The following is a 12,740-nucleotide window of genomic DNA, read 5'->3' as shown; positions in this document are numbered from 1 at the left end:
TGGGAATGGTGCTTGAATTTGGGATAAAGTGCTTGAAATTGTAAATGCTTTACTTCGCTTTTTAGATTAAAAGAAAATAAAGAAGTCGGAGCGCGCTTAATTGCTTCGCTTTCACATAAAACAGCTCCGCTCCGGCCTTCGCGCGCAATGCGCGTGACCGGCAAGTGTTTTTGTTACGTGTGTGACCTGGGCATTCTGATGAGAGTGATAGATGACAGTATGCCAGGAGGTTGCCGTTTCAACGAGCGTTGGCTAGCAGAAGACAAATACAAGCCATGGCTAAGACGAGGGTCAAATACATGACACTTTTCTCTGTGCGCGGCAAAACAAGCTCGCCAAAATGGCTTCACTAGTCTGGCAGTATTTTAAGTGTCCGAAAATGACAATAAAATAGCGGTATGCAACGTGTGTGAAGCAGAAATCCTGCAGCTCCACCCGCTGTGACGGACCGGTGAGCGGAGCAGAACACACATTAAGAGTTAGACCTAACACACTTAGCTATTTTATCTACCTCTGGAACAAGCTAAACTAGTTATAAATATATTTATTCTTCACTGTCGGGTCGCTCATTACTGGATCAGTGAGCTGCAGGAGATACTGACCGGCTGTCAGGAGAGAGAGAGAGGGGGAGAGAGGAAAAGAGAGCGATATCGGTATCGGCCGTTACTGATTCCGGCGATCGGCTCCAAAATTGGCGATCGGAGCATCCCTAATAATTGTATATGATATGTTTTATAATGATTGATCATGAAAGTGTTATCAAAGCTGGTAAAGTTGCAGCTAGTTTGAATGACTTTGTATACTGCAGGGTAGCTTGTGGATTTACTCCAGGTGGAACTAAAGTCTGATTTAACACTTGATTATATTTCACATCATTCATCCACATCTGTAAAGTAACTAAAGGTATTAAACACATGTAGTGGAGTCAAAGCACACCATTTACCTCTGACTTATGTTTACTGCCAACCTAAAAGTACCTCAAAAATAGTAATCAATAATGTATTGAAAAGTTATTTGGCTGATTGTTTTATATTGGCTCAGCCAGGTTATATGGGATGCCCAGTCTACGTCACTCATTTTGAAATATTAAACTTAGTTTTCTTTTCTAACATTTTTAATTTTTGATCCTCATGTAGAATGCTATTACGAAACACACATTTGGTTGTTTATAGCATAAAGAACATCTGATTTAATGTGAGGTAGGGAAATAATCATTTGAGTATAAGTATGTGTATATAAATATGTAATTTACAACAGCTGTAAGATGCTTGAAAAGCTTGAAAATGCACCTTGAAAATGCTTGAAAAGTGCTTGAATTTGACTTTGGAAAAGGTGTAAGAACCCTGTAGCTTAGAAGGTAAAACCTAGCAATTCTACAGATTTGTTTTGGCATCTTTCAGGCCATTATTTAGTTTATCCAACGATAATTTGGGAAAATCTTTTGGCATTACTGTACCCAACTTGACTTTATTACCTCTGCCTTTCATGGATTCTAAGTAATTGGGTGCAATGAGTCACCACATTGCAGCGTCATAAAATTAGGTCATACAGTCTTGTGTATTTGTATGTCAGTTTAAGGTTGTTTTTTTAAGCTTTTGCTGAACAACACAAGATAAGGAAAGAAAGGTCAGATTTCTAACTGTGTGACAGAAGTTTGACATTCTAGACTCAAAACTGAAGCTGACCTCCCATTCATCCCAAAGACATACTTTATTTTTTACAGATTTAGTTATCTTGTTTAAAAATAAATCCTGGTATTATTTATATTCTTATATATATTTATGCACACTGTATTATTTCTGTTTTATTTCAGTCCCAGAGATGATCGATGGAAGCACACTGACAGCCACTGTAGTGGACCTTAACGCCTGGGTGGAGTATGAGTTTCGTGTTTTGGCCAAAAACAGTGTTGGGGTCGGAGAACCCAGCCCTGTGTCGGTCAAGACCAGGACAGAGGACGCAGGTACAGTCAAAGCAATTGACTTTTCTTTTTTTTCTTTTTTCTCAATACAATTTAAAAATTAGACTGAAAACAATCACACCACTTATATGAGCATGAATAAAAAAACACATAGGGAATATAATAAAACAAAAGAAGAGAAGAAATTATCAAAATTAAAGACAAAACATAAAAGTATGTCATTATTATGCAGAAAAACATTGACTATCTCTGAGGCTAAATAAAAAGAGCAATTATATTAGACTCAACACCTAATGTTATTTTTTTGTCAAATGAAATATTGTCATCATTTCTATGCAATACACTGATTGATGTTTTGTTACTTTTTGTTTTTTATAGTATTTTCTATATACGTGCTACCAAGTATTTATTTTTGTATGAGTATGTCAAGAAAATAAGCCTTTAAAGATATGTATTATAAAATTCCATACATTTTGAAAGACACTACAGGTAAATAAGAAAGACATCTTAAGCAATCCACCATCAAACTAAGACTATCATTTTTTGTATTGGAACATTTCTTCAATGTTATGTTTGGATATTCAAATGAGGCATTTTCCTTTGCTTACTTTTGGTGAATTAAGGGGCACTATACAGACGCAAAGAAACAAAAATATAAAAATAAATAAATATCATAAAAGTATTTTTTTCATAAGTCTGAAAGGAGACAAGTAAAACGGCCCAAACACTCAAAATCTACCAGTGCAAAGAACTATGATTTTTCCTGAAGTGTCGCCCAAAACACTATTATCCCAGCCCTGTGTCATCACGACTAGGGCAGAGGACACAGGTACAGAAAATAATCCCTTTTGTCCCCTAGAATCATTCGTCCTGATCAGGAAGAAACTATGATTTGCAATAAGACACATTTTCTTAGTATTATCCTACCATCTCTTCTTGTAAACTTTCTCAAGCCTGAAGTGTTTCTCGTACGGAGGTGTGAGTGATGAAGCTCTGTGTTTGCAGTTCCTGACGCGGCGCCAGGTGACGTGGGTGGAGGAGGTGGGAGCAGATCAGAACTGGTCATCACATGGGAGGTAAGTCATCAGTCTTATGTTCTAGTCTGTTATTCAGTTAATCTTTTTTATCCTTCAGTGAGGTGCTTAATATTTCTCGCTAAATCAAAGCCTCTGCTCGGTTTGGCTTGCGGGTGTCATACATTTCGAGTCAATTGAAGTCTGGCGTTGTAATTTCTTATTTAAAGAGTCTGCATGTAAAGCAGCAACAACTTATACACAAGCAAAACACTTAATCTGACAGTTATTGTCATTTATGAAGATTGGATTTTAGGTAAATTACTGCTCAGCCAAATCTGCAAATGCTCAAATCTAGCAATAAGGTAAACCAGTTCAAATAATAGAATAATGTAGATATTGAAGAAGCCATTAGTTGTCTAACGCTATCTCATTATATTCCTTTTCTCTTTTCATTAAATGCACAACAAACTTTTCATTTTAAAAGCTGCACGGAGGTTTTGTAATGAGCTTAGATTTATTTTTAAATGACATTTTACTTCTCGTTTCATTTCGTCAGGTGGGTCACGAAAGCAATTTGTGGGTCATGCTCTTCTTCTGGCACAATGAGAGTGGGTGGAGATTGTGTCAGCCCAGCGGCGGGATGAATGTGAGAGGCTTGTATATGTTTTAATATCACTATAGTTTTGTGTTTCACTCTCAGCCTGTCCCCGAAGAACTACAGAATGGTGAGAGCTTTGGTTACATCATTGCTTTCCGTGCCTTTGGAGAAGTTAGCTGGACCCACGTGGCCACCTCGGCCCCCGGTGCCTCGCGCTACGTGTACCGCAACGAGAGCATCGCGCCCTTCTCTCCATTTCACGTCAAGGTTGGCACATACAACAGCAAAGGGCAGGGTCCCTTCAGCGCCGTGGTCACCATCTACTCTGCAGAGATAGGTAAGGGAATGGACGCCAGTGGTGTTTTTTGCAACGCTCTCTCTGTTTCTGAAAAGGACAAAGACCGTGAAAAATGGTTTTGTTGCACCCACTGGGCTGAAAGCGCTTGATAGATAAATAGAAACGCTGGGGAATTATTATGTAGAAATCTTTTTACACAGTAGAACATTTGCTAAAAGAAAATGTGCAACACGTTTATGTAAGGACAGGCAGATTGCCTACAAATATCACCACTCTTTTGAATGGCTATTGTGAAGTGAAAACCGGTTGGCATTTAGATCCATGCTACCTCTCAACGTGCTGAGAGGAGGTCAGTGTGTAGAGTACTGTTGTTCTATTTACCAGCGGCACCTGTGTGTGATGATTCATCCAAGTAGAGATCAACAAGAACACAGCACTGTCATAAATGTGTAAAACGAAGAGATTTGTCCTGCTTTTCTCCGTCTCTCTGTTGGAAAAAGGCAGCACTGCTCAGTCTCCTGTCGTCTGTTTTCAGAGCCGAGCGGGGTGCCAGCAGGAGTTTGGGCCAGAAGTGTCTCCGCCTCTGAGATTGAGGTGAATTGGCAAGCTCTCTCCTTCACCCCTGAAAGGGTTCTGGGCTATGAGGTACATTTTACCCTTTTAAATGGAAATAGAAATCACACACACAACACAATTCAAATGCTTGTCATCACCCCTGTTGTACCTCAAAAAGCCATCACTCCCAAACTCTGCGTCACCATGGAAATGGCTTTTTCAGTTGCGAGACAGTTAGAGACAAAATTATACAGTTCTTTGTACCAACACGACGGGTCGTGTTTTCAAGAGAACAAAAAATAAAATTACCTGTCCACATCCCTTTTCAAGCTGCTGTCAGTTATGGTGTATCGTGATGCAGACCTCATGATGGTACAGTATGTGCTGCAATACCAGACCTGGTGTCAGAATGCTAAGAAATGCCACACCACGCCAAAGACTGTGTAACGAGACCGGAAAAGCTCCTCTGTTTGTTGTTTTTACAGAGAAGCACCTTGGGATTAATCCTAAATCTTTCATTGTTCACTAAATAAAATAGGAATATTAATCTATGACATATTAAAGCCAAAACTGTTGTTTTCTATTCTTACCTTCAAAAGTGGGACAGCCTGATTGTGCTGACGGAATCATCAGGCTGATCAAAGGGATTTATTAAAAGATGCTGCGGTTATTCTTGTGCTCAATAAAATGAAAGTTGTTTTAATATATCCACCTGCAAAAGTGAGCTTCTGTGCCATTTCAATTCAGCTCAGATTGAATAATGAAGACATAAAAGGTAGATGTGTAGGAGGATGAACTTCTTTTTAAGATATATAATCAGTTTGATGTTAGAAAAAAATGACTCGCTTATTTTATGATTCAAATCAAATCAAATCAAATCAAAGTTTATTTATAAAGCACATTTAAAAGCGATTTTTGGTCGGGCCAAAGTGCTGTACATGTAATAACTACAATCACATAAAAACACATGGCCATGATTGGTAAATTAACTTTATATTTGATCAGTACAACAATTTAATTTAATTCATTACGCAAGCACAGATTAATGTATTGTAGGGCTAAAATTATTTCACAATAAATCCATTAGTCGAGGGACATAGAAATCTGGATTGGTAATTTTGATAATTATATAGCTGTCAAATCTGTTGATGAATAAAAAAAGAAATACATCTATTTTCACTCTTTCAGTGGTATCTGAACATAGTGAACAACAGTAGTTGTAAAAGTACAATTAAAAAGGCTTTATACTTCAGATAAGATAACCTGCTGGAAAGGTTAAGGAAATAATCATTATTTAACACCACATTTTCATCAAGACACCAAATACAACTACAAACACTTTATGTTCTGTATGTGATAAAACATTTATAGTACTGATGTAGGCATTTTGCTCCACTCCGAAGCAATATATCACGGTTGAATAAATCCCAGATACCGCGCTCTCTGTCTGAAACAGGTGGCATACTGGGAAGATGACACCAAACCAGAGACCATGGGGAAGGTCAGGGTGCCTTGGAACCAAACCTCGGTCACAGTGAGCGGCTTGGCAGGAATCACGCAGTATTTCCTCACAGTCAGCGCCTTCAACACAGCCGGCACCAGCCCCTTCCTACCAGCAATCAATGTCACCACAAAAAAGCCACGTAAGTTGCAGCACCCAAGACACCTTGCTGCTCGGGTGATTTTGTGTCCAAACAGGTTATAATTCATGTCAGATGGCAGAATAAAAATACATGCTTCTAAAGCAGGGGTGTCCTAACTATTTTCACCGAGGGCCACATACAGAAAAATATACGAAGGGCTGGCCACTCACTAGAGGTATATTGCCTCATAAGTTCAGTTATAAGTTAGCTAAATCAATCAAATGTAGGTAAATTGTGCTTGTGAGTGTTGGCAGATCATCCCTTAAAACAGGAGCCTCAGATTGATTATAATAAGGAGAAATAGGAAGGGTGTATTTCAAGCTTGTTATGTAAATAAGTTATTGGGCTTTTTTCTTATCAACTAAAATATATTAGAAAATGTTTCCAACTTTAATTGACTGAATTTATTTGAAAAGTGGTCTTATTTACACATGAATAGTACTGTGTAATATATGTTTACATTTATATTTCATTTGGGGGCCATATTCCATTGTACTTTTTTAATTTGCTGAGGGCTGATTCCAAATGGTCCGAGGGCTGCATTTGGCCCCCGGGCTGTAGTTTGGACACCCCTGTTCTAAAGTCATCCTTTGAAGTAGTATCATCCCGTAATAGAGAATAATTATTGTAGATTGATGTGGCAGTAATGTGTTTCTGTGCTGATGTGTAAATGATTTGTTTTGATATCATGCAGCACCCGCCCTACCACCGCTGAATGTGGAATGGACTCTAATCGGCTCTCAGCTGTCTCTTTACTGGGAACCTGTGGTGGCAATGGAGTCAGAGTCAGAAGTTACAGGCTACCAAGTGAGTTAGACTTTTTTAATATGCTCCACATTACCATGTTCCTATTAAACATCTGAGGGAAATGTACCTATGGTGGCTCACACTAAGCTGCCAGGCTGTAAGATGACATGTTTACAATGTGTCACCCACTTTGCTCCCCATCCAGCTGTCATACAGGAGGCAGAGGCTCAAAGAGGTATACACCCTCACTACAGCCAATTCAACAGCAGAGCTGACCCTCCCCGAGGAAGATGACGACTACATCATCCACATTCAGACGCTGAGTGAAGGAGGGCTGGGCCCGGCCTCTGACCCAATACGAATCCACCAACTAAGTGAGTTTGTTGTTAATGGTTGTATCGCTAACGTGGTTCGAAGTTCAAGGAATAGCTTCTCAGATTGAAAAACTGCTATATTTTTGTGTTAAGCCTTCACACTGAAATATGCTAAAGCTTACATGTTTGAAAGTAACACGACAGAGTAGCAAGATTTGACACGGGCACCTCGATCCCTCAGAGCTGTTTTTTACTATTTACCCACTCTTGTAAATGAATGCCCTTGGCACTTTTTAAACCTTGCAGGGACATTTTGTCCTCCGTTGACTTGCCATTACCCGCGCCCCCATCCACCCTTGTTTGGGCTCATCCCTGCTTATGTTTTGTAGAAATATGCAGCGAAATATATCTCTGTTGCAGAGGTTGACTTCCTCTTTTACTAGATGCTATAACTGTCCTGAGGGACACCAGGGGGGGTCCTCTGCTGCTCTAAATGCTAATTTGCATTGTTGATATTCTGTGTTGAATCCCTGAAAACAGCAGTTGAAACAGAGAATTCCACGCTGGCTTTTCTGTATGCTACTTTTTTCCCAGAGATTCTTTGGATACTGCAAAGAAAAAGATGTTTGCAAAACACATTAGCAGGCAAAACAGAGTGCTGTGTTGCTGTGTTGATAGAAAGGGAAGCTGTGTGGTTCAGGAGATTTCTTTTGCATAAATAATATATACTTTTTCCAGGAAAGAGTTTATATGGATGTCATTACAGGAAAATAGTCAGTGATCCATAAGAACTAATTGAGTCGCTTAAATCATACATAACAAATTAGTGATGAGAGAAATCTGCATCAGGCCCCTGGTCCCTTTATAGTCCCATAATACATTTACATTTTTACTAACAAACGCAGTAATAAAAACAGGACATAAATACAATTTCACCACATTATAAGTATCCCTGTGAAACATCCATATGTGTGTTTCATGATTTGGAAATGTAAGTATCTAATTTTCTTTTAGAATGTTTTTGCAAATCTGTTTTCAGATGTGTCTACAGGTAAGATAGCAGAGAGTGTGTAAGATAAGGAATTAAATGGATGTCCAGAACTGTTGGTGCTGCCGCCAAACATCCACTTCCTCCAGCAGGTTTGACTTTTTTTGTGTGTGTTGCAGGTATGAGTGCCCGCGGCTCGAGAGCCTGGAGTGCGGACACCTCCCCCCTCTCCCTGCTTCTGGCCATTGCAATATCAACATTCAGGTCAACGTCGTGACACAATGACAAAGTCCGCTTTGTTTTTTCAACCTTCTTAATGGTTTTATTTTTCTTGAATTTGTGAAATTTGCTGAGGTTTTTTTTCTCTCTTATTTTTGGAGGTGACCACATACTATTTTGCAGTGTTAGATTGCGGGTATGAGGCAGCACAAGAGTGGAGCATGCTGTCAGGCACTTATTAACAGTAAATTCGCTTTTTTTTAAAACAAGGCTCCATTTCAACACTTTTTTTTTTCTCGACTCTAGAGTGATACAGATGCCTTACCATGTGCCAAAGTAGTTTCAGCCTTCTTGTTGTTGCTAAGATAGCTACATGCTTTCCTCAACATTTTATCCCTCACAGATTCTTATTGTTGAAGGTCTTAGTGTACCTTGCGGAAGGCCATGATGAGAAGTTGTATTTTTGAATATTTTCAGTTTACCTCTCCACATATGAATTGGCGACTAGGAACATGTCCATTCACCCGTGCCCGTGCCTTTGGAGATTCTTGTAACGGCCTCACTTATAGACAATAGTCAGTGATGCTCAGTGTTTCAGAACATACTGCAGCCGCCTTCATCTTATGCGCTCCATTAAAAGTTGTCCCAGATGAAACTCGTAAAACAGCTCAGAGTGCCGGTGTAAGCCATTTACCTTTTATCATTTGATTGTGCAGAGCTGAATGTGTACCGTGAGGGCTCGTACAGGTTTTAATGCCTCAGACCAGTTATTTTGATGGCCCGCTGATTGATGGATTGGACTTTACTCTGCACTCACGAAGATTACATCTGCCTGTATACAGCAGTAGTAGGAGAGGTATATGACTGCCAGTGTATTTCCGTTAACGCTAATGCTGAAACAATCACCAGGAAATAATCAACAACAAGTCATTGGAGTCATTTATCAAGGAAAAATGCACACCATACCCAACAAGGTGTGAGTATGAGTTCAATCCATTTGACGCCACGAAATCCAACTCGGAGGGTATTATTCCACTTTATACCATGGCCACATGCCAAACAACTGCTATAGGTCTACAAAATAAAGATATTATGTAGTCATTCAGTTCCTGATATCACCTGATAACAACTATTAAAATCAGAATATTCAAACAATCATAATATAATAAATATATACAATCCGCTTTACGACACAAGCATATTTCCCATTCCAAGAATATTTTCACTGATTGCACTCAAATTGCAAAGCAACACGGTCAATTCTTAAGAATTCAAAACAGCAGTTAAATACTTTTTGAGAGGTGAATAGCTATTCCTAATTACTTTAACGAAAGTTTCACACAAAAATCAAATGTTCCAAGATGTACCTATTGGCTTTCAACCTCAAATATTTCAGCAAACAGTTTGGATTATCATAATTTATGTTCTTTAACTGCAATCCGACACCTTTGGTTGTGTCAACTGAACAAACTCAACTGAGGTAAACTTCAATTTATTTTGAAAACCGTGATGTGGTTAAAAGATTCTTAAGGTGTTACATTTACCTTGAGTTACTGTAGGATTAGCTTTTCAAAAGACTTTAGTACTGTTGCATTTGTTTATCATGGCAAACAAACCCCTCTGTTTTGTTTGTGATGCCCCCGTTACTAGACCTTTCGCCAATCAGGATCCAGAATTATCCGTGGCCATGGTATGCATGTGATAACATATTTGGGTTTTGGACTGTTGGTCAGACAAAAGAAGACCTGTATTTGAAAACATCTCCTTGGGTTCTGGGAAATTGTGATGCTCACTTTTCTTAATTTTTTTGACATTTTATAGAAAAATCGATTAATAAATAATCATTAATTGGAGCCCTAGTTTACATCCATCTGGGCGACACACAGTAGTCGTGCCAGTCATTGTGCATAATCAGCCATCGCAGTCAAGATGAGGAGGGATTTAAAGTGCTGCCAATTGTGCCAGTCTGATAATTGAAATCTAGCCACCAGCTTAGACATTATTTGGCAAAATGTATGGTCAGCTGTGTTTTAATACTTTGTGAATCTGTCCTTTCTTGTCAGTTGTATTGGCTTTTTTTATGTGGTATGTGTTGTCATTGTTTCCTTTATGTATTTCAGCAAAACCCCCACTGCTCAGGTATTCAGACCTGCTTACCCCTACAGTACATTTCAATAGCCCTAAAGTGGCAGGAACAGATATATCAGTTACCTGTCAGCACACAACACAAGGGTCCATTTAACAGACTGACTTGACGAATGGAAAGCCTGATATGCGCCATGATTTAGCAGACATTAAAACATCTTAATGAATTAGAGCACGCCTGAGGGGCTCCTGTGGGAAAGGGCATAGGAGTAATGGTACTAATGACACCCACACAAGACAAATGTATCAGGATTTAGGGAGGACTAAATCAGGACAATCCCATCAAGATGACACCAGGAAGATTCAAGGGTGTGTGTGTGTGTGGTTATTAGCCTACACTACGGTGTGTTTGCAAGAAATCTCTGCTGGGGGAATATAATTTAAACTAATTTCTTGTACTTAACCCTGGTTCAGCGCTTTGGGCACCTGAAGCATGTGGACATTCAAATAGAGTAATTCAAGGTCAGTACGGGCAATATGATATATTGTAATTAAAATCAAATTACAATGAAAGCCAGTGCAAAGGAACAAATGGAACCGAGCTTCATAATCCAGAAGGCCATGTCAGGTACAAGTCTGTTTTCAATGTGTAGACAAAATGCTTTCTCCCCACGATGAGTGTTGAAGACTTTCTGAAAGCGGTCTTTGAATCCTGTTATGCTGTTTTTGTGGCTTTACGTGTGGTTAATCTGTACACATTCTTTCATTACAGAATGTCATTGTTAGGCTAACAAATGTTTACACAGGAAATGCATATTTTTGGCTGATTTATTGATTATATGAACTGAAAAAGACAACCTTACGCATTGTATGAACTTGTGTCTTGGGTACATAGAAGCATTGCCAACCTCTTTGTTTTTGTAACGTATCAGTACTGTGGAGATGTTTTGATTTGGGGTTTGATTTTTTCTTTTTTTTAATGTTTGATATTGTTCCTAATTGTTTCTTTTATTTTGTTTCTTCCAAAGATTCTGCACAAAGGTCAAGTGTTGCTTTAGAATAACAATTAAGAGCCGGTGCGATGAGATCTGTTTTGCCTTCATACAGTAAACAGTACATACTGTATGTATTTTGTTGTGATTTGAAGCAACGCCCCCAACTGCGAGACCAAACAGTGGTGTCCTACTTCTAATTGTAATTTTCTTTCCAACCCACAATCTGAAATATACATGAGCAGAGAGAGAGACATTTCTAAGCAGCTGCTATCACACACAGCCTTTTGGTGCAATGACACAAACACTACCTGTTACAAGGTAGTCAACCAGTGCACAGTAGATAATACAAGTAGTGTTATCTACTTGTACTTATTTTTATAATATTACAACTTTACAATTTTCTTGCTACTATCAAGATCAGAAAAGGCTGAATTCATTGAAAATAAATGAGTTAGCCAAACATTTGTAATTTGATAAAGAGTGTTGGAGAAATACAATTAGAGCTCTGGGTGACAACGCTTGGCCTTTCTGTTGTGACTCCTCAGTATTTTGATGTCCAGGTGATCTCCGTGAGATCGTGGCAGTAACATTTTCACATTGAAAAGTCATCAGCTGATCTTGATATGCTGAAGCTGTGCATGTATGATTATTGTTTGGTGCATTTGTGTTTTCTAAATGAGGGAGTTAATAAAAACAATTCACTGAGGATTCTCTCGGATTTCTTTGAATTATGGGTGGCACAGTGTCATTTTCAGCATCAGCAGTTTTAGCGTCTTTTACTGCAGGAAGAATTTGAGTGCTACCTTGAGGCACCATCAAAGCTATAAAATGCATAATATTATGAAAAAGCATTTAAATGAGGGTAAATGGCAGCAGTAATGTCCTATTCGGTGGACACAGAACACCTTTGCAAAGACTTTGGTGAATAAACTAATTGCTTTATCAAATAATAAGGATTATCATCACACACATTCCAAAGTCATACATCTATCTAAAATAATACATAATCTAAAACGATATTTCAAGTAGTTGGCTTTGTGCAGTAGGTTTTGCAAAGAATATATTGAATAATTTATCTGTGTTATTCAAGCATATATCTTCTGAACTTCGGATGCCTTTCACTAAAAAAGGGAATGACATGGAGAGCTACTGTGAAATATTGATTGAGCCAGTGTTGCAGAGATGCTTTTAAGATAATAAGAGGGAGAGGACCCTGTGAAGAGATCAATAGGGAGGGGAAGTGAAGAAAAGCGAGGTTTCTCCCTACGCACCACAGATCATCCATAATGAGCTGGTGTGTCAATACTTCGGCAATGGCTCTTGACATGATATTGACCGCTGAATCACAACACTGGGCTACT

The 12,740-nt window shown here is 38.8% G+C and overlaps 1 protein-coding gene across 1 annotated transcript in view; it reads left to right on the top strand.

The window, feature by feature from the left end:
• Window positions 1-9,802, top strand: part of cntn3a.2 (contactin 3a, tandem duplicate 2) — a 33,101-nt gene extending 23,299 nt beyond the window's left edge. The window contains exons 17-24 of the mRNA XM_034144626.1: window positions 1,814-1,963; window positions 2,927-2,997; window positions 3,638-3,872; window positions 4,369-4,478; window positions 5,845-6,031; window positions 6,726-6,838; window positions 6,984-7,152; window positions 8,260-9,802. Coding sequence (XP_034000517.1) covers window positions 1,814-1,963; window positions 2,927-2,997; window positions 3,638-3,872; window positions 4,369-4,478; window positions 5,845-6,031; window positions 6,726-6,838; window positions 6,984-7,152; window positions 8,260-8,357 — 1,133 coding nt within the window. The 3' untranslated portion in view covers window positions 8,358-9,802. The remainder of the gene's footprint in view (window positions 1-1,813; window positions 1,964-2,926; window positions 2,998-3,637; window positions 3,873-4,368; window positions 4,479-5,844; window positions 6,032-6,725; window positions 6,839-6,983; window positions 7,153-8,259) is intronic.
• The last annotated feature ends 2,938 nt before the right edge of the window (window positions 9,803-12,740 follow it).

This window comes from Trematomus bernacchii, unplaced genomic scaffold (assembly GCF_902827165.1).
Source record: "Trematomus bernacchii unplaced genomic scaffold, fTreBer1.1, whole genome shotgun sequence".
In the NCBI taxonomy this organism is placed as follows: domain Eukaryota; kingdom Metazoa; phylum Chordata; class Actinopteri; order Perciformes; family Nototheniidae; genus Trematomus; species Trematomus bernacchii.
This window is presented reverse-complemented; position numbering and strand designations above follow the sequence as displayed.